The sequence below is a fragment of the Chionomys nivalis genome, chromosome 13 (genome assembly GCF_950005125.1).
Source record: "Chionomys nivalis chromosome 13, mChiNiv1.1, whole genome shotgun sequence".
NCBI lineage: Eukaryota > Metazoa > Chordata > Mammalia > Rodentia > Cricetidae > Chionomys > Chionomys nivalis.
Window position 1 is genome coordinate 54,646,344 of NC_080098.1, and position 24,611 is coordinate 54,670,954.

The 24,611-nt window shown below is 46.8% G+C and overlaps 1 protein-coding gene across 1 annotated transcript in view; it reads left to right on the plus strand.

Annotated features, from left to right (window-relative positions):
- Positions 1-375: 375 nt before the first annotated feature.
- Bmp6 (bone morphogenetic protein 6) overlaps positions 376-24,611 on the plus strand; it is a 148,570-nt gene continuing 124,334 nt past the window's right edge. Inside the window, exon 1 of the mRNA XM_057787972.1 lies at positions 376-1,813. Within this exon, the coding sequence (XP_057643955.1) occupies positions 1,183-1,813 (631 nt within the window). The 5' untranslated portion in view covers positions 376-1,182. The remainder of the gene's footprint in view (positions 1,814-24,611) is intronic.

The window sequence follows — 24,611 nt, forward strand, 5'->3', positions numbered from 1 at the left end:
AAACTTACATTATTTTCTCCCTCGGTAACTGCATGGATTAAATAACCGTGTTTACTTACATTTAACACAACTTGACCTTTGACGAGGTAGTAGCAGAGAAAGATTTAGATCGGGGTCGTGATCAGACATTTCTTCCTAGTAATGACCTCTTTACCTTTCTTACCCGCCCAAACAACTCCCGATGCCTCCAAGAATTCTCCGTGCTAGAAACCTACGCGCAGCGGAGGCGAGGCCTCGTGAGAAGGGAGGGTGAAAGAAGGGGGTGGGCCTATGTAAATGTACGCAAGAATCGTCTCTCCATTGGATGGTAGCCTGTCCATTACCGAGAAGGGCGGGGCGTTCCTGGGCTTGAGTGCGGTACCTGAGCGAGACGCGCAGCAGAAAGCCCACGTTGGCGGCTGCCGGGAGCGCAGCGCTCTGAGGCGGGAGACTGCGAATTCCCCAGCCGACGCCGCAGCCTCTGGTCCGCGCCCTGGCCCTCTTCTCTCCCTTCGCCTCCGAGAGTGAGTTCCTCCGGGTATCCGAGAGATCGCGGAGAGGAAAGCGAGATCTTGGCCGCTTCTACTTGGGGAGGCGTGTGGAGATTCCGAGGGGGAGCGACGGTGCCCGAGGGCGGAGGGGCGCCGAGTTTTGGGCCAGAGGGAAGTTAAAGCTGCACGGAGAAGACTGGCTTTTTAGGACGCGGGGTCGCCACAGCCCGGGACCCGCGGCGGGGTAAACTTCACGATCGTCCTACAAGCCAGGAGGGACGTGCGCAGGGATGGTGCCCGGCATCGCCCCCAGTTCCTGAGCTGTTGCCTCCGGTCCCCCTCGGCCAGCCTCCTGCAAGGGCACAGGGCAGCGCACGTGTGCGGACTGCGAGTGACCGCGCCGTGACCCGTCCAGGGGTGTCGGCTGCAGCGCAGTCCTGCCTAGGACACACCTGGCTCAACCCGTGCGCCTCCAGAGACCCGTGGGAGGGTGGAGATCCTGGCCATCGCCCCTTCGTTTCTCCTCCGCCTGGGCTTCTGGGGGCGCCGCGGATGACCATGAGAGATAAGGACTGAGTGCCAGGAACTGGAAGAGAGCCCGCCGAGAGGTGGCGGGGGCTGCCCACGCCAAGGGCCACAGCCGCCGCGCTCCGGCCTCGCTCCGCCGCTCGACGTCTCGAGTGGCTTGCCCGGGCAGCCGGGCCGGGCGGCAATGCCCGGGCTGGGGCGAAGGGCGCAGTGGCTGTGCTGGTGGTGGGGGCTGCTGTGCAGCTGTGGACCCCCGCCACTGCGGCAACCTCTGCCGCTAGCCGCGGCCGCCGCCGGGGGGCAGCTGCTGGGAGCCGGCGGGAGCCCGGTGCGTGCAGAGCAGCCGCCGCCGCAATCCTCTTCGGGCTTCCTCTATCGGCGGCTCAAGACCCACGAGAAGCGGGAGATGCAAAAGGAGATCCTGTCGGTGTTGGGGCTCCCGCACAGGCCGCGCCCCCTGCACGGTCTCCAGCAGCCTCAGTCCCCCGTGCTCCCGCAGCAGCAGCAACAGATCCGCGAGGAGCCCCCTCCAGGGCGGCTGAAGTCCGCTCCGCTCTTCATGCTGGATCTCTATAACGCCCTGTCCGCCGATGACGAAGAGGATGGGGTGTTGGAGGGAGACAGACAGGAACCTAGACCCCACGGAGGGGCCAGCTCGTTCCAGCGCAAACAGCCGTCCCCTGGCGCTGCACACTCCCTGAACCGCAAGAGCCTCTTGGGACCGGGACCGGGCGGCGGTGCGTCTCCACTGACCAGCGCGCAGGACAGCGCTTTCCTCAACGACGCGGACATGGTCATGAGCTTTGTGAACCTGGGTAAGGATTTGGGGTAGTGTCACGCCGAGAGCAGATCCCTCCTTTCCTGTCTCCCGGGGTCAAGTGGTGGGAAGCGGTGGAGGAGTGCGCGTGGCCGGGATGCGGGACAGCTGGCGCTCCTGTCACCTGCGCAGCGGAGGGAAGGAGTGCGCTCTACTGCAGCGGGGGCGGGGGGGGGCGCCTGGGGCGTCCCGCGGTGCCCGCGGAGGGTGTCGTCTTGGGGGAGCTCGGGACACTTTCTCTGTATTCTTACTCTTACCAAGCTCGGGCCACTTCTAATCAGTTCTAGTCCGAGTGTGGCCATCGTTAGTAAGATAAGGCTCTCTGCTTTTTTTGCCCCCACCTCTGAACTGTCCTCCTTTGCCCCCTAGACACTTGGGGTGTCAGTTTACCCACTTTGACTATCAGGGCATCCGACAGCGGTTGAGAACTTTGAGAACCTGATGCAAGTGCTTAATGAGAAACTCACAGGTGTTGAGGAAGGAAGGCTTTGGAGGCTGAGGAAGGTCCCACAACACGGTGGAAGGTGTCCCAATCCCAGCCAGGCGGGGCTTGCGTCAGTGTGGGGCGAGATTCCAGCTCAACTGGGGTAATCCACCCAGTGCCTGCGCTCTCATGCCCTTGGCCATTGTCCCAAAAGGCTGACCCTTTCATCAATGCTGCCCAAGCTGCTGGGGTGCAGGGTAGGGGCCAGGGTTGGCCGCTGAGCTCTACCGAACTCCGTTGCCAGGCAACAGAATGGAAAGTCGAGGGCGGCTAAATTGGGCTCTGCCACAAATGTTCTGCGGCAAACTCGGACAGAGTCACGTCCCCCCCCCCACCCCGAAGTTTTCTCTCATCTGTAAACAGAAAAGGGGGTAAGGAAGACTGTCAGTGCTGCCGAGTCAGTGCTTCCGAGTCTCGCTAGACTTTTTTTTTCTTTCATAAACTTAGTATAAACCAGGAATGTAGGAGGCATGTCACCAAGTGGGTAGACTTGGGAAGTAGACCCTCCCAGAGTGGGTACAGCGGTTCTTGGGTCTCTGTGGGCTTTCAGTACGGGGGAGACCCAGGCCTGTACTCAGGCCCCAGAATGGGTTAGCTGTGCTTGCTATAAAAGGATTGCAAGGGCTGTGGGAGACATCCATCCTTTTCAAGACAGTAGTTACAGGGATGGCCCAGGGTTAAGTATCTGAGTTCTTTACAAGTGTTCTTAGGATTCTTAGCTATGCCTAGGTGGAACCGATGTGTAGAAGAAAAACGAACCAAGAGTAGCGAGCAAGTGGAGCAGGAAGTCTGGAGGCAGGACTGCCAGCATCCAAGTACTGCTGAAACCCTTCTGGGGGGGTTCATGGAACAATCTCATGGGGAGTGGAGGCTCAGGGCTGCCAACCTGGCTGCTTCGACTACAGGGTGGGGGAGGGGGATCTGTTTGGACAGTAATTCTCACAGTATTGTAATCAAGTTCAAGGCTGAGCCACCACCAGAAAGCACTCTAAGGAAACTTTCTCTTACACCAGTCAATACAAGTTGATGATGGGGTTGGCTAGGGTGGCAGAGAACCAGTGTTGTTCTTATTCTAACGGATCTGGTTCCTTGATTCATAATTCCCACTCCTGCTCTCTCCTTCAGCACCTCCTTCCTCTAAGTTTCCCGACTGCTTTAGACATGTTTTATTGCCACTTGGGGGAATCCTAAAGTCAAGTGAAGGAAAGCTGGTACTGTTCACTCCCCTCAGAGCATCTTATCCCAGTTCTGTGGAAGCAGGAGGTTTGTACCATAGGCCTTAGCCTTACTGCCACTTTAGGCCTATAATGTACTGGGTGTTGGTTCTACCCAGACCCAGACATTGGCAGAATCTTGTGGGTGAGCTGCGGCATCTTTTATCTTTTTAAAAGTTCTTAGATTTTTTTTTTTTTTAAAAGCGGGTTACCAGATGTCTGAGGGAAATCATACCATCTCTGGAAGAGACAAGAAGCAAGGCTTCTGAATGCCGTGGCACATGAGAGAAACCTGCGGACCTTAAGGGTGCAGGTGGCACTGCGTTTCACCTCAGTCAGCATGTGGAGGGTCGGGCAGAATTCAGAAACTGTTTTTTTAAGTGCTGCCCCAATGATTCAAGGGTTCAGAAACCTTTATGTTTTTCATGGGGTTCAGCAATCGTTATTTTTGGTGGTAATGGAAATGTCAAGATCTGGGTTGACACAGATTTGTGTTGTTGTGTGTGTGTGTGGTGCCTTCCAAATTCCCCTCTTTCCTTGCTTTTCTGACCTTTTGTGATCTAAATTGCACACAGCTTCTGAGTCACCCTGTTTGAAGGTAGTTGTCAACTCATTTTGTTATGGCTATATAGTTTAGCATTATATCTCCCTCGGTATGTTTTTAACTCTTTCTCCTCCTCCCCCCCCCCGTCATTCCTCCCTCTCCTTTCCTTCCCTTTCCCTCTCTTCCATCCTAGTCTTCCTTTTTAAGAGCCTGTGCTGTGTAGCCCAAGCTGGATTGGAGTTGGAAACGCTCCTGCCTAAACCTCTCTAGTATCGGAATTACTGGCCCGCAGGATCACGTGACTTTATTTGTCACGAGTGATTTTTAAAGACTGAAAGCTCCAAGGGAGCTCACCAGTAGGACAAGTGAATTCCCGGACAGACTGACACAGAACTGGAAGATACCACTCTTGGTCCAAGTCTGTTAATATCCCATCACGGGGCTCTCTGCAGTTATCCTTCCTGTAGATCCAGTTCTAGACCCCACTGGCGGGGGGAGGAAAGAGACGACTTCTTGATAGGTAGAATTCAAGCAGCAAGCATTGCCACCTGCCAGTAAAAACAGTTGTATTCATCTTAATCCAGGTGGCAGTGGGAAAGACAGATTTCACCAGAGGCCAGATTGTGGTAACATCTGCTGACCCTGGCTGGGAACATACAAAGGGACGTTTATCTGGAGAAAAGGCTTCTGAAGCTGAGCAGAGTGGATTCTCTAAGGATGTTAGAATTCTGCAGATTTCCCAGTTGGTGTCCATGTCATGTTGGGTGACGTAATCCGTGACTCATCTATTAGAGAACCTACAGAAAGATCCATCTTACATCACTGTGTTTGTGCTCTATCCACTGGGCTGAGAAGGTTCCTCGCTAAAAGTGTAAGGGAAAGTTACCCATCTCTGTAAGCATGCCTCTTTCCTGGGACTAGGGGAATAATTTGCTCATGGAGTACATTTGAACCACCCTAGCTTTGTCAGCCAGCCTGACATCAGGAAGTATGAATCAACAGGATGAATCTCTCCCAGCCTGAACGCTGGTCATTCGACCAGCTCATTGTTCTGTTGACTGTTCAGAATCCCATCTTGGGAACAGGCTCGGAAGCGAAGGGCTGTCTGCTGTGAATGCCGTGAGGCATCCCAGAGCCTGGGTGAGCTGGTGGTTTTACAGCAAACTAGGGCCACAGATGTCGTTCGCTATTTGTTTTCTACCGCTTAAAACGTCTTGGCAGTCTGCTAAGCAGGCCTGCCCATTTGGTGACCTTGGAGAGATATCCTGAAATATCCTTTGGGTCTTAGGTTAAAATCCCACCTCCTACAAACACCTTCTTACTATACACTCTACCCTCTCCTTTATCATCAGGGCACCCTGGCCTTTCCTTCCTCCTGCTGAGCACATGGAATTTCTCTCTCTGCTGTTAAAATTGCTTACTCATTGTGTATGGACGCTGTAGGATGTCAGCCTTTAGAGACTGACATCATGGATCCAGCAGGGAAGTCTAACCCCATGCTGAGCACACAGGCAGTGCTTCAAAAAGATTGAATTAAGGAAAATATACATAGTATCCTATATTTTAAATTCCCACTGATCTGCAAGCCCTGATTCTTTAGGAAAGATATTATTTATCTGTGTTTTGTTTGTTGTTTTTTGAGACAGGGTTTCGCTGTGTGGCCCTAGCTGTCCTGGAACTCACTCTGTAGATCGGGCTGGCCTCGAACTCACAGAGATCTGCCTGCCTCTGCCTTCTGAGTGCTGGGATTAAGGGCATGTGTACCACCACTGCCCAGGTTGATTTGTGCTTAGTAAAATGCTTGGAGATATTTAGGACATTCGTTGAGGCATTTTATAAATGACATGCTTTATTAATAGGCCTTTAAAAAACCAGCTGCCCACATGTGTATTGACCTGTAATATCCTTACATGCGTGAGAGCAGAACTGATGCCTTGTAAACACCTGTGCTTCAGGCTTATCTTGAATTAATAAGGTGTTGATCTCCAGACGCTGGGATTAGATGAAATAAAAGGCTCCCATCTCGCTTGGAAAGGGGAATCAGCTAGCGTTAGTATAAGAAACAAGAAACTTATTGTACTGAAAATACTGGCAATCTTCTCAACAGAGATACTCTTGGGAAACATAAATTAGAAGAAAAATGGAATACTCCCTACTTGTATTTGTAACCAGAGACACTCTACTGTCTTTCTTGCATAAACAGGATCAGCACTGCAGTTTTTCATCTGGGTTGCCTACACTTAGCAAGATTTTTCTTCTCCTTTTTGTAACAGAAAATACATTTTTTTCTTTTTCTTTATTTGCCTGTAAGCTATCCTCAGGAGAAGTAGTTGGGAGAGTGTGAAAGAGTGTGGTCTAAGGAAGTAGTAAATAGAGTTTTAAATGCTAAATTCGGTGGCATTTCAGCAAAGAAGCTGGACACAGTGTTCTTCGGCTGAGATCAAAGGGCAAGCAGATACCATTGTGTAGCCCTCAGATGGCGCTTCCTCTGGTTGTCCTAAGAATGGGTATAAATCCTTTGTCAAATGTGCTGAATCATGCTTAGTTCCTCTGCTTGAGAACCTGCCGCTGATGAGCTCGGAGAAGGCTTTCCCTGGCTCTGGTAATCTTTGCCTTAAGTGGGGGGGAGCGACCGACGTTCAGCATTTTCTTCATAAGTCATGGTTGCATCTGGGTGTCTTCAGAATCCAGCTGCTGGATTCTGGATTTTATTTTCCAGGGTTGGGAATCGAACCCAAGGCCCAACACATGCTAAGATCACCCTCTGCACTGAGCTACACCCAGGCTCAAAGCAGTATGCTGCACGGATATGACTGGAGGATGTGAAGACTTGCCATAGAGAATAGTGGACCAGGCTCTAAGGATGCTTGTCTCACTCTGGGCTTACTAGAGAAGCCGAATTAGGGAAGGATAAGAGAGGGAGTCACCTTTAGGCTAGTCATGAATCAGCCGCCTGCTCTGCTTCTCATTCCCATCAGAAGTGGCACTTTTCTAGGGAGAGCGGACTTTATAACTTGATATAAAGTTATTGTGGTTTTGTTTTCTAATATCCATTCTGAGCTGCTTTCCCTGCTGTCTCTCTTTCTGAGTTTCATTCCTTTCACTGATGCTGGCTCCCAGCAATGGAAAGAAAGTAGGCAATATTTTAAGGAGGTAAAGTTGTTTCTGATTAGAAGCTGTCCTGAATAGCTCGTTTAAAGCGGTGGAAATCAATGCAGGAGTAAGACACTAGTAGTCAGTTTACAAGGGCCCGAGCATGTAAACAGCTGTTACACATTAACTGTCCCACCCTCCAGAGGCTGCACTACAGCCCAACCACGTGCCGGCAATCCAGCCCAGTGTCCCTGGCCACAGGAGCTGACAAGGAGAGTGGCTGGGGCTGGTGTCTTTGTGTCACTATTAAAACACCAGTGTTCTGTTGACCCTGTTTCTCTCTTGCCACCGGGACAGCGGAGTTAGCCACATTCAGACACATTGTTCTGTTCTGAAAGCCTCAGCCTCCAGCCCATACTCGTCTGTAGCCCATCTCTTGTCCACGTGAAATCCAAATGCCGTCGCACCTGCAATGTGGGAAAAGAGTGGTAGTTGTGTTGAGGAGGAGGAAAACTACCATGTTAGTGAGATTTAGTTACTAAGTAACCAGTGCCGTCAGACTCGCAAGTGTCTGTCTGAGTAGGGCAGAAATCCTCAGAGCCTAAATTCTACCTGCCTGTCTTTATTACTAACATGAGAAATTAACAATGGGTTGTGGGTGGGTTGTTTGTTCATTGCTATTTGTTTGAGAAAAGGTGTCACTGCGCAGCCCATTCCGGCCTCAAACTCACGATCCTCCTGTCTCTGCTTCCTGATTGTTGGGATAACAAACATTTGCCACTCCACCTACACAATAATGCACAACTGATCACTTTTTAAAGTAGTTACACGTGTTTTAAAGATGTTCTCTATAGTTTTTTTTTTTTTAATATAAATCCGTAGTCTTCTGGCACCTGTGAATAAAGTTAGGATCTATAATATGGCTTGGAAAAACATTCACAATGTGGTTTTTCTGAGGAAGCATGCCTTGTGGCAGATGACTGGTTCTGGGTTTATTGATGAACCTAGTTTGGGGTTATTGGTAAATTACTGACCGAGCGTGTACAGTTCTCACATGCCCCTGGCCTCCTGTGCCGGTACTTATATTTGTTAGATTTGCTCAGCACCGATTTCCTCTGTCTTGTTGCTAGATGTCAGTGTTAAGAGGAATCCCGGCAGAAGCTGTTCTTAGTGATCGGAGCAGTAGGGCTGGGGGGCACATGGCTTAAATGATGGAGACACGGCAAGGGTATCCTGAAGCACCCTTCCAGCTAAGAGGTGAGGGAGGTACACAGCTTCTGGATTTTTGGCTGGACTCTTTCATGGCCAGTAACATTTTCTCTTAGAGCTCTGCTTTTTGAAAAGAAAATACTAAGTATGTCTATAAATATGGCTTGTTTGGTATGCTGCAGGACTGCCGGCCCCACACAGAATTGTTTTCTTTCAGAAACTGAGTTGAAAACCATGCTGTCTTGGCTGCATTGTTCTGTTGATAGGCACCAGGAGATCCCTCTTCCTGCCCTTCCCAGGTCCATTATTCCCTGACCAGGCCCAGAATGGAGATGGTATCTAAATTACATCAGGTAATTCCTTGATGGCTCCCCACAGTCTTATTATCTCAAACACAATCCCAGATGACTGGGCCGAAGAATCTCCTCCAAACATTTTTGCAGAGAGAGCCGTTGTTGGTTCTGAGAGGGAGCGTCTTCCTGGCTTTCAAGTTCATGGGCATACACCCATGATGACGACGAGTCCTGCTAGATAGCTTGGGACTGCCCTAGACCTGAACTGTCTGTGCTCCCCGTGCCGACTTGATGTTCAGATTGTTTTCTCATCACTGGGAGCGCTGTCTGGGCGGGAGAGCGTCCCTTGAGGATCCACTCTGCGTTGACCTTTGCTCTCTGCCAGGGTCCCGATTATCTCTCTCTCTCCACTTACCCTTTCGCCCTGTCCAGAACGCGACTTCCAGCCTGAAACATCTGTGCCTGTTGATTGTTGTTCCTGTGTTTACAGTCTTGTTGGTTTCCTGTTCGTCAACATGGACTGGGGGAAAATATTCCAACTTGTCTCTTGGAAGAGGAGGAGCTTAGCTGTATCATTGGGGCAAACTGTCTGTGTGGATGTGGCCAGGGGATATTTTTACAAATTGACATTGCTTACCCTCCAAGGCCAGTTATTTTTTCCTCCCTTAAAAAAAAAGTCTGAATTGCATTTAAATTGTCCAAAGGCTGACTCTTTCAACTGCAAAATGACAAGTTTTTACTTGGCTTAATTTTTCTTCCAGATTTTATTTGTGCTTTCCGGGGTCAGTATATGCTAATAGCAGAGGCGGTATGCTAAAAAGAAATAATAAATATGTATGTATATATATATATATATATATATATATATATATATATATATATATATATATAGAGAGAGAGAGAGAGAGAGAGAGAGAGAGAAGTTTTAGTTTCACAACAAAACTGAGCAGAAAGTTCCAGAAATCTCTTATGGAGGACACACCACTGTTAGCCAGCCCTGTCAGCTTACATTTGGGTTCACTCCTGTGGTGTATGTTCTGTGAGCCTGGGCAAATATATAATGTGTATCCACCATCCTAAGTAGCTCATTGTCCTATGTGGAAAAGCTGTTCATTTCATGGGCAAGAACACTCCATAGATATATACAAATTCAAAATAGGCCGAGTTTGGAGGAGGAATAATAAAATAACTTTGCTGACTGCCACTCTGTCCACAGTGCCACCCTGGCATTGTATAAAAATGTTTGATTGCGTATGACAACCTGGATCTTACGGTGTTTTCGCGTGTTGACGATGAATCTATCAGAAATCTTTCTTTCCTTTCTTAAAGTCTAGGAGCTATTTTTCCCCCCGTCTGCATACTTTCACGGAGGTGTCTGTCACCATAGTACCTAGACAATCCCTCAGGCAGAGAGAGACACGAGTGATTAAATTGCTCCCCGGTTTGTGCTCTGTTTGATCCATGCTCGGCAGGACTGAAGGAGGCAAATAAAGAGTCCTGAAGAATGAGCAAGAATTATTGGAATTTTATGCTTGTAAATTATTGAAATTGGGGGTAGTTAGGGGAGGAGGCAAATACTTTTTCCTTTCTTTATGAAAATTTGTATTAAAATAGTGTGAATTTGGAACTGAGAAAATTCTCTCTTACCTACCCCCCAGCCCCCTCCAAAAATCTTGCTGGACCTAGAGGCAAGATCCCAGCCTATCTTTGGAGAAACTACTTAGGCAGTAGTGAATTTAGACTGATTAGACTCCATAATCCCAAAGGGCTTTGTAAATAATATATAAAGTAGGCTGTTGTGCCTTTAACTGTTTTCTATTAAGGGCTCTACAGATTACTGGTAGGTAAGTGTGAAAATGTGGTAGCCTGAACAAGGACCACGGGCACTAGAGTAGCATTGAGCTCACAGTAGTTTGTCTGAGATGTGTCAAGACTTTGAGTATTATTTTATGAATATTCAACAGAGGTGGGGGTATTTTCTCATTGAATTATGGCCAAATTCCCACCCCTTGTTTCCCATTTACTTACCACCTATTGTTAGGACCTCCCACAATAGGGAAGAGGTTGAGGCCATGGCTATGTAGTTAGGTTCAAGAAATTCACCTGTGTTTCCCTAGCGTGTTGTTTAGGTTATGTTCTGGCTGATCGGATAGATACTTCGTTGAACAGAAAGAGAGAGAATGCTGAAGGACAGAGCTAAAGACTGTGTGTGAGAAGATTGTAAGAAGGTGGTGGTGCCTCCAGCTGAGGAAAACAACAACCACCACTGAGAACTGTTTCTTCCAGAGGGCCATGGAATAGGCCCTTCCGTTTTTATGCAGTTTGCGTTGACGGGAACCTCTAACACCAGTCTTGGTGGACCCCTCCTCTTACACACTTGCCCCCTGCGTTACATTATCTGCTTAATGAAAGTTATTTGATCCTATCATTACACAGGCTCGTGTGCCATTGGAATTAACGTGGTGACGTGGTGGCAGGGACGTAGATGATATCTAGTGGATTTTAGTTTTTTCTCTCTTTTTTTTTTTGCCTCTCCCTTTTTTAGTTTAATTTTTTTTTTGAGACAATGTTTCATGTAGCCTAGGCTGGTTTGAACCTGCTTTGTAGCTGAGGATGACCTTGTGCTCTCAACCCTCCTGCCTCGGCCTCCAGAGTCCTGGCATCACAGGTGTGTCCCACCATGCCCAACTCTCCCCCTCGTTTTCTTCCCAATTAAGAGCTCTAGCGACTTCATTGCATTTATTCTCCCTTTCTAATGTGTGCTCTTTCCCCAGAGTTTTGATGCAGTTGCCATTGACCCAGCAGGGCAGAAGGGCAGATAATAAAATAATACACTCTTCCAGAGAGCTTTGCAAGTCATTGCTGACTGTATGGTTAAGTATTCCGTTTCTTGATGGCGCCAAAGTACTTAAAGCCTTTTTCTTACAGATTAGAAGACCCTTGATTAAGACCCGGAGGCTTACATCTAGACTCTAGTCTTGACAGTGTCCCGTTTTTCTGTCTCATTCAAGCCACTTAACTAAATGTTTAGGGTTCTTTCCTTGCCTCTAAATTTTCAATACTGGACTAGATCAACTTTTTCCAAAATGCATTTCATGGGCTACTCCTTTTCCAAAATGTTCTGCGAAAGAAAGATCATGGAAGTTCTTTATAGTCTGCTCCCTGAGATTCGTGTGCTTGTCAGGGCACTGAGGCTGTGGCTAGGCCAACAGCAAATCAGCTACTGCATCATCGCCTTTGAGCCAGCTCTATTACATAACCTCCTTTCATCGAAAGCTCCCTGTGTCCAACCTGGGCTACTCACTGCCTTGCCCATTCCTGGCCCTTCCTACTTATTACGGTAGAGGACAGGGACCCCTGGAGGCTCCGTTACCTCCTTCCCCCCACCTTCTGGGGCTTCAGCTTCCAGCAGGTTGCCTTGTTCCATCTTGCATAGGTTACCTATAGGCTTTCTCTCCTCCTGGAGGTGGGAGTGGCTTCCCATTGTTGCTACTCTGTTCAGTGCCATTCTGCAACCATCAGGCTTCTGAGCTTTCCGGCTCCTTTGTGGCCATCTCTTTTTGTTACATCGTCCTTCATGGAAGCACTTGGTTTCTCTTGTGGGTCCCAGTGCTGGTCAGTTTCCATTGTTGTAACAAAATGCCTCAAATAAACAAGTTAAAGAGGTGTGTGTGTGTGTGTTATGCTTTCAGAGGTTTTTTTCTATGGTGATTTGAAAGTTGTTTGGGGGCCTCTGTCCAGAAAGACATCAAGGATCCTATGGTAGAACAAAGCCACGTAGCTTCTGGTGGCAAGGAAGGTGAAGAGAGGTGGTGTGGAGGCTGAGTGAAGGCACGAGTCTAGGATTCAGACAGACTCTGCACAGGTATACCCTCACCCCTCCTTCCTCCACTTAGCCTTCATCCTTTCCAGTTCCTACCACCTCCAAATAATCCATTCAATTGTGAACCTTTTGCTTGATTGGTCCTCTAAGTTAGAGCCGTCCCTTAAAACCCACTGCTGAATACTGCAGTACCGAGGACTGCTTCTCAACACAGCCTTTGAAGGACAGTCCAGGTTCCAACTCCAACAGCCGTGCGTTTGTCAGTTTTGTTACTATAACAGACACTTGAGGCAATCAGCTTACGTGGAAGAGGAAAATGGTCCACCTCATTTCCAGGACATAAACGAGAGGATGAGGAAGGTCCATCCTGCGAGTTCCTCTAACGGTCTTCTCCCATTGACCTGAAGCCTTCCCTCCAGGCTATGCCATGTAAAGGTTGTACCATCTTCCAACAGCTCCAAGCTGAGGACTATACCTCTAAAACATGGGCTATTGGGAACATTTTAGTCCCAAGCTGTTTTTTTTTTTTAAATATTTATTTATTTATTTATTATGTACACAATATTCTGTCTGTGTATGCCCGAAGGCCAGAAGAGGGCGCCAGACCTCTTTACAGATGGTTGTGAGCCACCATGTGGTTGCTGGGAATTGAACTCAGGACCTTTGGAAGAGCAGGCAATGCTCTTAACCACTGAGCCATCTCTCCAGCCCCTAGTCCCAAGCTGTTACATACCTTAATGGCTCTTCTTAAAAAGAAAACTCCCCCCCTTCCCGTGTGTGTGTGTGTGTGTGTGTGTGATATGTATGTAGTGTGTGTATGTTCATGTATATGAGTGTGGGCCATATAGAGGCCAGAGGATAATCTCAGGTCTCTTGTTTAGGCTATGCTACATGACTAAATGGGTTCTATTTTTACTAAAATGTAAGAGCCCTATTTTATAGAGGGCTCTATTTTTACCCCATCTCACCATGGGATTGATGGAATTACAGACACGTGCTACCATATCTGGCTTAGATTGTGTCTGGGGATTCGAACTCGGGTCCTTGGGCTTGCCCAGCAAGCCTTTCCTCTGATCCATCTCCTTAGCTCCCCCATGACTCTTAATGTCCTGGAATACAGTTCAGAAATCCTAGACTAGCCTAGAGCCCACCTAGTTCTAGGGTTGTTACCTAATTTGGCTCCCTGAGATATAATTAACTTTGACATAGAGGGTATCAGTGAAATCTTCACCACAGTCATAAAGAATATTTTATTTTGACCTACTACAAATAATTTTTCACTTAAGGGCACAGAATGATCAATCCTAACACACAGGAAGTAACACTCAGAACCCCATCCTTCATCCATGCCATTTCACTGGCTTTTGTCTAGAGGATGTTAGCTTTTCACATACATGGAATGCATTGAAGATATTTGTGAATGGTTTTCTTGGATCAGAGAACCATGGGGTAGGGTGTGTATGGGCTCTGGACCTGCAGGGCGTCAAGTTGGCTCTTTGCAACTATGGTTGGCCTTCATCTGGTATTTCACTTTTTCTATTTATGTTTGAAAATCATGATAAAAGTAGGCACATTTCTTTTTAAAATTTGAGAGCAGACATCTGGGGTACTTTGGGGTTGTTAGTGACCCCGTCAGCGTCTTGTTTCTAAAGAGTCGAGTTTAAAAGATTGGATCCTGCTGGAAAACAGCACAAAGATGCTTCTATGGGTTTCTGTTTTAAATTCGGGCAATTTAGAGAGGGCTTAAGTCCAAAACCTTTAAGAAAGCAGTCTCCAGTCAGCTCTCAACTTTCTTCCCATGCTCCCCCTTCTCCAAGGGTTCTGGGAGCATAAGTAGATACTATTTGTATGTGTGGTGTGTATGTGACAATATAAATATTGTATTGTTATGATCTTCTGCTTTATGGAGTAGCTGATGTTACTTGTTATTCCTATTATCTCAGAAAGGCAGAAACTTCGACTTGATTAGCTGTTCATATGCGCAGAGTAAGGCAAGAATTTGGAAAGCTTGGGAGAAAATGATATTTAAGGCCATGCTAACCAAAGCGTCTAAACAGCATTCAGTCTGTAGTCGATTGTGTGTGTGTGTGTGTGTGTGGTGGGTGTGAATGTATGCTGCGGAGACCAGAAGTTGATGCTGAGTCTTCTCTATTGTTCTCAATCATATTGTTTTTCAGAGGTCAATTTTTATTTTATTTAATTTAAATTTTGAGGTGCCAAGAACCACACCCAAGACCCAGCACATGTCAGACAAGGACTTTACCACCAAGTTGCACCCCAAATTATAACAGGCCTGTTTTTACACAGAACACACAGAAAGCTATGGCCATATGAATTTTTAGAAAATCAGCCAAAACCAATAAATGGTTATAATCTAGAAAATGTGTCATTTGTTAAATAATTTATTAAAAATAGTCTTGAATTAGTTAGCAGTAAAAACTGACTAAGCCTCCTCAGCAAAGTCTACAGCTATAGTTACACTGCCCAACACAGGAGAACCTGACAGTTTGTTCTTTGGAGGTAGACTTTCTCTGGTCCTTTCTCAGATCATGGTAAATTTGTGGAAAGTCCAGACCTGGGGTTCTTAGGCATTCAAATCTAAAACCTCACTGGAGTGCAAAGGTTAAGTATTTCTGGAATTAAAATAATTTATGGCCATTAGACATAGTGAAGATTTTTTTTTTTATGGTTGTGGGATAGCCTCAGCTTTGTTTGGTAAGGGTCTTTCACTGAGTCTGGAATGTGCTGTTTCGGTTAGCTTGGTTGTCAATGAGCTCTGGAGAGCCACTTGTCTCTTCTCCACACTCCTGGTGCTGCCCTTGTAAAGACACTAGGAAAGGACACTTGCTTTTCATGTGGATGCTGAAGATCTGAACTCAGGCCCTCATGTTTGGCTAGCAAGCGCTTTGCCTACTGAGGCATCTCTGCAGCCCCATGCTTTTTTTTGGCTGGGGGATAGGGCAGAGTCTTGCTCTGTAGTTAGTAATGGTCTTGGTCTCCTGATCCTTCTGCCTTAGCCTTCCCTTGTGTTGGGATTTCAGGTGTGTACCACCATGGCTGGTTCAGGAATTGGTTTCGGAAATTATTTGATGTCTTCCGCTTGCCTGTCATTCAGGGAGGCTGCATATCCCCTGCATCCTGGTTTCTGTCTTAGTTGATTTGCGAAAATTGCTTTATCAGTGGCAACTAATGGTTTCCCCAAGTCCTCGTCCCTTCGCCCTAAGACCTGATGTTGTTGGTGCTCCTTTGCTCTGCTGTCTATTTGGACATTTCTCAAACATAACAGATTCCGAAGATTGATACATGGCAGGAGAATCACACACTGGGCCCAGGGAGGGAAGGGAGGGTACAGAAAGGTCATAGTTGGGTGCAGGAATGAAGGGAAGTGGCCCCTGGGTCCTTTGATAGCTGGAATTCTTGGGTGACGCACTGTGGAGGCTGTGGCAGTCAGTGTGTTGTGACATTAGCTGCAGAGAGGTCTCCCTCCTTTGCCTTGGCATGCAGATAGGCATTCACTGAAGACATTCCTTACCCTCCTCCTTCACTGACCCATCTCTTCTTGGAGCGACCTAAGCCCCTTCTGTGTCAGAATCAAATAGTTCAGCGTTCTCAAGCGGCCTTGGTACAAGAATGGCATCATTTCCGTTGAACAGATGGTAAGAACTGTGGCCCTGTATATTTGCAAAATTCCTGAGAAATGAATTACAAGAAAAGTGACAAAGGAAAGCCAAATGCGCTCAACGTCAAGCCTCAGTTCTGAACTATTAGATTCCATTCCTATAAGGTTATTAGTTAGGTTGCCATCGAACTGTCTACAAGCGTCTCCCTTCTGTTCAGATCTCAGGGCAGGCCCATAATGGAGAGCGAGGAGTCATTACAGACACCGTACCGCGCAGCTTCTTACATCTGCCCGCGACTCGGGAGGGCGGGCGTGTACAATTCTGCATCATAGCAAGCTCTTGGCGACGGGAGCCACGTAAGGGTTGAGAACCACAGTTTGCAGGTTCGAGTTTAATCTGCCTTCACTTTTCACATCCATCCCCCTGCCAGACTCACGGTCTCTGGTTCGGAAACCTCCCCACTCCCATCTGCTCATTTGCTTTCCATTGATTCCCAGGTTCCCCAGATGAAGCCTTTATGAGCCTTGGCTTGACTTCTGCCCTGGCCTCCCTGTCGCTAACCCAGCCTGGCGTCCCCACCAGCCCAGCTTCTCTGTAGCACAGATGTGATCTGTTCCCCCTCCAGCACCTTCATTGGATCCTTATGGTCCACTAGAGGAAGCCAAAATGCTGGCTCCCCCGCCCCCATCTGTTTCTCCTGCACTCTCTGGTCTGTCTTTGTGAACACTCTCCTGTCCCTCACGCTGCTCCGTGGCACTGGCCATTGACATTGCCCAGCTGTCTGCTTTCACACTTCCCATTCTACCTGGTTTTTTAAACCCAGCTCAGATGCCACCTTAACCGGGAGGCATTTCTAAGGTTTGCATATCTGTAGGCCAAGATTCTTTGGGAGAACATTTGGGACCAAAAGAGAGAGGGCTTTCTTAGTGCAGAGAACCCTGAAAGACGTTCAAATTCAGATTCCTGGACGCGGAGCTGGCAGCCCAGAGTTCTTGTCTCTGCCACCCGTCAGTTGTATGAATCGGTTCAATTCCTTGAAGACTGACTCCTGTGCTGACTATCCTCTAAGTTTTGTGTGTTTTATGGTTACTGGAGATCAATCTCAGGGTCTGGGCATACCAGGCAAGTGCTCTACCCCTGGGCTAAATCCACAGCCCTTTTCTCTGTATTTTCTTCATACTTGGCATGTATGTGGTGGTAACTGAGTAGGTCTCTAAGAATACTGTTGTGAAGCTAAGGTTGTCTAACAATACAATGGTTTATGCTGTTTTTTCTCTCTTCATCAATAAAGCCAAACTTTTGAATGGCAAAACCGTAAGTTGGGAAGTACTGTGTGCTGAGAGGGGAAGTATTTGTTAGGTTCCGTACACAGCAATTGCTATAAAAAAGGGAAGTTGCCTCTCTTTTTCAGGGTATATGTTCAAGAACTTTCTGCATGGTTGAAAAAAAAAAATAACGGTCCCCAGGAAGATGAAATAGCATTTTCCTCCTGATTGATATCATTTGAGACTTTTAAGTATTTAGGGGAGTCAGAAGTTGCCACCAAGTCTCAATTTCAATCAAGGCCCTGCTTGTGCCAGGCAGAAAGCTCACATGCAAACAGGCATGGCTCCCTCAGGTGCTGGTCCAAAATACTTATCTTGTCAGCTTCAGCTGGAGACTTGCTTGGCTTGTGTTGTGAAGGTGTTAGACATTCTGTTTATGTAAGGGTTGAGGGGTGACATAATGTCTATTGAAGCAGAGTCACTTAGCTCCCCACCAGGCAGCAGGGAACATTTAAAAACTGAAAACAGATCAAAGCCTTGAGCAGGGCTGAGATGCCTCTTACTTGGGATGGGGGTGGTAGGGGTGGTGGGAGGTGGGGGTGGAGGGTGGTCTCTTGGTTGGGTGCCTGAAACAGACCTTCATTATTGCCTCGGTGTATTTCCAGACCATTGGTGAAATGAATCAGGCAGAATTAGAGAGGCCAATCCAGAGACACTGATTCAGCACTTGCCAGGATGTCCAAACAGGTCGGCAGAATGTCAACGAGAGTAAGCACGGGCAAGGTGCGATGTGTCTCTTCTCATAAGCTGCTATAAGGTGTTTAAAATTAAGCCCGTTTTTCAGTGCTTAGATTATCTCTAATGAGATAGGTAGGTCTTGGAAGGGGGACCCCTTTTCTTTTCCTTTCCCATCACAGCTAACCTTTTCCTCTGCCAGAGTTGGTGTGATGTAAATGCTTTCATCTCTAGGACAGGTATTTGCTGTACGATGGAGAAAGGGAGAGGGAGAGAAATGGAGTTGACAAAGCAAATCCAGATATGCCCTCCATGTTTGATTGGATGGAAATGGGGTGGAAATATGAAAACAATTTTAGTCTCATGTTTATAAGTCCTACCAGGTGATAATCTTGTCTCTTTGGATGCTTTTTGGTGCCAGACATGAAATCCAGGACTCTGGGCAAGCCAAGTATGCTCTCTGCCACTGAGCTATACTCCAAGCCTATCTTGGGCATCTCATGCTTTTAGAATGTGTGACACGCAGAGGGAAGTTTCTAGATGGTCTGTTCTCCCCACACCCTCCCACCCTAAGTCAGTAGTTTTGTGTTTTGTTTTTCATTTTAAATTTTTTATCTGCATTTTGAAATAAATGCTGATGGGTGGTGGTGTGTCGTTCACCGTTTTCAAGGTTTATTTGTCTTGACCTTTGACATATATGTGGCTTCTTTTTCTAACTGGCAGGCTCTTATTAGCACCATTTATCTTGTGTCTGTAGGATGCAATCTAACCATGGCACCCTTCAGTGTTGGAGGATGTGGGGTGGTCCCTTCTAGGACAAAAGGATTGATCATCCCTCTGCCCTTTTAACCCAGGCCTGGAGAAATGGACAAGTACTCCACCACGCTCCACCCGCTAATTTAAAACCTTGCTCATCAACAGGTATGCCCGTGTCCTCTCCTCTCATCCAGTATTAACCTTTCACAGCGCTTTAGGAGTTGTGGGTCTGACTCACAGAAAGTTGAGCTCAGAGTTGAAGCTTATCCTGAAGGTACCACCTAATACCACTCACCACACAGACTGCTGGGATAGCCCTGTTGACATTACAAAAATAAAGTGTGTCACCCCAACATTTCACGGGGATGAAGGAGTTCTTTCCATGATTCTCTAAGGTCACCTCCAGGACGTGCTTTTTCCTACTGGACGGCAACCGTGTTTTACCAAACCCTTCCTAAGTGCTCTTCATTTAGAACTCGGTAATAAATTCCTGGCTTCCTTCACGTTGATTCCTGCAAATGTGGGGCTCCCATAGTTTTTGTGGAGGGACCAAATTCCAAGTTAGGATGTGTCTTTTAACTTTTCCCAGCATTTATTTTCATTGTGAAAAGTTTCAAGCCTACCGAAAAATAGAAATGCTTTCTAGTCTGACACTTAGAACCTGCCTACCTGCCTTTACCATGACTGCACCACACCCGCTCCAAAAGGTTCGCTCATGCTTTTATTCATGCCCCCCCCCCTCCGCCCGGGTTTCTCTATGTAGCCTTGGCTGTCCTAGAATTCACTCTGTAGATGAGGCTGGCCTCGAACTCACTGAGATCCACCTGCCTCTGCCTCCCAAGTTCTGGGATTAAAGGCATGCATCTCCACTGCCCGGCAGTTCAATTTACTCTTTTTTTTAAAAAAAAAAAATGAATTTTAAATTTGAAGACACCAGTATAGCAGCTTTTCAGAACTGCTCCTTGCGTGTCAGTACAGTTCAGTGCTGACGTGGAATGCATGTTTTTTGTTTGGTGTTGATGAATTTTGATATATACATCCACCTGTGCAACCCAGAAGATATATAGTGCTAGAAAGTTCCTTGAGGCCATTTGCTGTCTTGGGTATGGATGGTTTAGGGGTCATGCAGAATTGAGGATTTAGCTCCCTGTTTCTCCCTTTTGGGGCCCCTTTCATTGCTAGGTGATCTGTATCCTGTGATTCTTTCAGGCAGGGTTGTGGGTCTCCTGCTGGTGATCCAGCTAGGGTCAACTGTGCCTGGCTTTACCTGGAAGTCACAGAATTGGGAAAGCCATCTCACTTCTAGTACCAAGCCCTGGAATATGCCAGCTTTTGGTCAGCTTCTAGAGCAGTGGTTCTCAACCTGTGAGTCATGACCCCTTTGGGAGGGTCACATACCAGATCTCCTGCATATCAGATATTTATATTAGGATTTATAATAGTAGCAAAATTATAGTTATGAAGTAACAATAAAATTTTATGGTTGGGGTCACCACAACATGAGGAACTATATTAAAGGTTTGTAGCACTAGGAAAGTTGAGAACTACTGTTTTAGAGCCTTCAGGTAGCTAGATATGGGCTTTTTTAAAAAATAAATTTTTATAAGAATTTATCATTTTTAATCTATGGAGTGGTAGGTCTAATAAGATCTTACTATTAGTATGAACGGTATTAATTTCTTTTATAGTTATTGTGTGTGGTACACAAAAGGTCTCATAGGATCCAGGCTGCTTTGACTTCAAAGTTTCCTGCCTCATGATGGTGCAAAGCCATTCATATTCAGTAGAAGTTATACTTGGGACTTTGATTTTGGATTATTACCTAAGTTGGCAGTGTGCGTTTGTCAATGCCAGGGCTCTGCTTCTTGCCACTTCATGAGGGGTGACAACTTCCTATTCCATAGTGTGCCCGAGGCTCAGCTGAAAGGGTTGGGAGGTGACATATATTTGGTGCATTTTCAGCTTACGATTTTTTAAATTTGATATATTGAGATGTATATATCAACTATCATAAAGTCAAGTGGTACCCATACTAAGAAAGGATGCTAAGTAGCAGATGAGGAAAACAGTATATGGATTCTGTCATCAGAAGATGGTCTTTACACCAGAAGATGTAGTACCAGTGTTTCTCTAGCCAAACAGAACTACAGTTCTAGCACAAAGAGCGTATTTCTCAAGTTCATAGAGTGTCTTATGTAGTGTATGTGGTAATTTTAATCTGATTGTACCAATCATATTGGGTTGGCCTTAGCTATAGCAGGGAGGGATCGAGTTGAAGATGCAGAATGCAGGGGGATAATTCACTGGTTTGGGAGAGAGAGACAGTTAAATTGAACTGACTTTGACCTCAGAGGCACATGTTGATGTTTATTGAGGTAAGACTGGAATGTTCCAGAACATCCAGAGGGTGTGGTTATTGGGGGGAGCACTGAAGACATTCAGACTGAGGATGGAAAGAAAAGATGGGTTTCTGCTGGTAGAGGAGGACAAAGGGGAAGGCACCAAGGACCATGGCAATGGTGATTTAAGAATGGCAAGTAGTCTCAGGGAACTGGTCCCCAGGGCACTCTCTTGCTGGTGGTGGCAAGGTGGTGGGGGAGAGATGGCAAAAGCAAGCTGAGGCAAGTCGGGTGATGTGGAAGCAAGCCTGAGGATCCGAGATTTTATTTTGTTGGCAGCGAGAAACCATGACCCCTCAGCGAGACTGGAACAATAGTTGTGTGCCTGTGGACGAGGAAGGCCAGGAAATGGGGACAGCAGTTAGGACATTTTTTTTGGAGTTATCTAGATTGATCTCCTGCTCCATCCCCAGTTTAACTTTACTTGCGACATTTGATTGTATCTTTTTTGAAATTTTAAAATAGTGTGTGTTTTTACTTTCCTATAGCTACATTTAGGTTTTCACCGAGTAGTTGAAACTAGGTGAAGCATTTGTGACTAACACCCAGGAGATTGTAACTTGTGGGAAAAAAATTCTCGTTCCAGTGCCTCAAATCTGGTGAGTTCTGATTTAAATTGGCCAGTCTTCCTGGAACTCCTCCCTTCATTTCTCCTGACGATTAAAAACGCCCATTTGGGAGCTGGTTGCTTAGAATTGGCATCTGTGGTCAAGGTGCAGAGACTATTCCCGTGGTGAATCTAATTGGTCCACAAGGAGACTTTGGGGATCTGGGACTCTTTCAGGGGCCCCAACCTGCCTTTCTGTCTGGCTCACCTCAGTTCTGTTGGCCAGCCCACACCTGCCCAGGTATGGTGGAAGGCTGGTGATGTCATCTCCAAGGCTGGGGTTCACCAGTGCCAGCTGAAGCCGGTGATGTGACACATGACCACCCAGAGGATTCCTCTCCAATCCATCACACCCACACTTACTCCCAAGAAGGTTTTGTTTACAGGATGCAGTTCCCCAAACTTTATCCCTTTGGCGTCCGAAAATAAGGCCAGTCACGTAGGTAGGAGATGGTGTAGAGAAATCTAGATACTTACGTTAGACTTTTTATTGCTCTGACAGATACCTGAGAAAACCAACACGGGTGACATTTATTTTGGCTCATGGTCAATCATAGATATTGTATTCAGTGGTCACCTGGGCTCATTTCTTTGGCTCTGAGGTAAGGCACAATGTCACGGATGTCAGCTGAAGCAAGTGGCAGAGACTACTCACTTCATGACCCCGTGGAAGCAGAAGGAAGAGGAACAGAAAGGGGCTGGTGACAAGATACAGCTTTCCAGGGCTCACCTCTAGTAACCGACTTCCTCCAAATAGGCCTTGCTTCCTGCTTCCCACCTCCTTCCAATGATGCAGTCATGTGACCCCCCACAAAGGGCTCATCCATTACTAAACTCAAATCTCTCATGATCCCATCACTTCCCCAAACCTTGGCTCTGGACACTGCTGTGCTGGGAACCAAGCCTTCCATATTTGTGCCTCTTAGCAGGACTCTTCCTGTCCCAACCTAACAACAGCTGAGGTGGGTGTTTGCTGTAAGCAGGATTTTGGCCTCTTGCTCTTCACTCTTGGTGTTTTATCCATGACTTTATTACTTTATATGGCGAAGCAAATTATGATTACTGTACAGCTGACCTCAAAACAGGGATTTTTTTTTTCCTGAACTGTCCTCCACAGGGGTCCTTACAAACAGAGGAGGAAGATAGTTCAGGTTAGAAGAAAAGGCAAGAGGGGCCTCTTCGTTTCCATTTCGGAAGATGGAGGAAGAGGATTCAGGCTGTGGAGCACTATGACCTAAAGAAGCTGGGAATAGCCTTGCACTGACAGCCATCAAAGAAGGGAGGGTCACAGTCCTGTAGCCACAAGGGGCTCAATTGTCCCTGTAGGATAAATGAGTGTGGAAACAGATCCTCCACCCAGCACCTGTAGAGGACGGAGTGCAGAGATGTCTGGCATCCTGACTTCAGCCCAACAAACCTGTTGGGCTTCTCTCTTACCAAACTGGGAGAGGAGAAAATTGTATCACTTTTTGTGAATACAGCAATGAAAAATAGTGTGTTATATGTATAGTTTATTCTCTTGGCATTGGTTCATTAGAATATTTTAAGCTGATAGACCTTTCTGGAAGGGCTGCGGGTATTGAAGGTGCTTGAGTTAGCCTGTTCAGCTGGGCTTTGAAGATGCACCTTGCCTCCCAAGACTGCCTGTTGTCCACGGTCAATGCCACCATGTTTTCAACATCAGCATTGGTTGTGAGCTCTTTGATAACTTCTCCTCTGATCTCGTTGCCAAGTTTGAAAGACAGCAGAAACTTTGGTATTCCGAAGACTTGAGTATGAGATTTGGTTGCCAGGGCTTCTGTTTTCACAGAAACATCCTGGGATGTGTGTGCTCTGGTGGTGACTTCGTATACCACAGTGGTGCTTAATGGTACAAAGTTTGAGGCTGAGAACGTCATTCTGTAGTATCTGGATCTTGATGTTTTCTGCATGTCAAATGCTGAAGAGAGGAGCATGAACAGTCCCATGTTTTCATCTGCACCAATGCTCCATGGTGGCTGAGCATGTGATCATTGGAAAGGTGGAGGAGAATGGGAATGTGAGGGAATCTGTCTAGTGGGTGGGGTCCCGTTGTGCTAAGAATCAGCAAGTTCAGGATTACTGACTGGAAAGTGCTAATGTATTTGACTTCCATTTTATCTCCTTTTGTATATTTGATTCACTCTTAAGGTTAATTCTTTTGTTAACACACAGCTGATCTTGTTGTGACATTCTAATCCATTCATCACTGACGTTGTAATTTTTTTGGTTCCCCACTGCCCTCTGCAATTCATCTTTGTCTTTTGTGCCTGACTAACCAGGCCCCTCCTTCCATTGCTTTGGAGAGTGTTGCTCGGCCCCAGGTGCTTACCATCCTGTTCTCATTCTTGCTGCGGTCCTTTTGATTCCTTACTTGGAAGTCTGGCTTGGTTGCCAAATTCAGTTTATGATTATGAAATAAAAATTAAATAACAGCAAGAATGAGCTTAACTCTTTAAGGTTAAGGCAAGTTGCCTTCTTTGGGTTTCTATTTATGTACCACGAAATGGAAACTGAGTGCAAGGTGAGTTGTTAAGGTGACTGTCGAGACTGATTGAAATATTGCATGTAGTCAGGAATGGTGGTGCATGCCTGTTGTCCTGGCACTCACAAGAGTGAGGCACATGGATACTGAGTTCAAGATTACCTCTGACTGCATCATGAGATCCTGCCTCCACCCCTTCAGGTCCTAAAAGGAAAGAGAAAGATGCTACTATAAGGAGGTTATCACAGTGC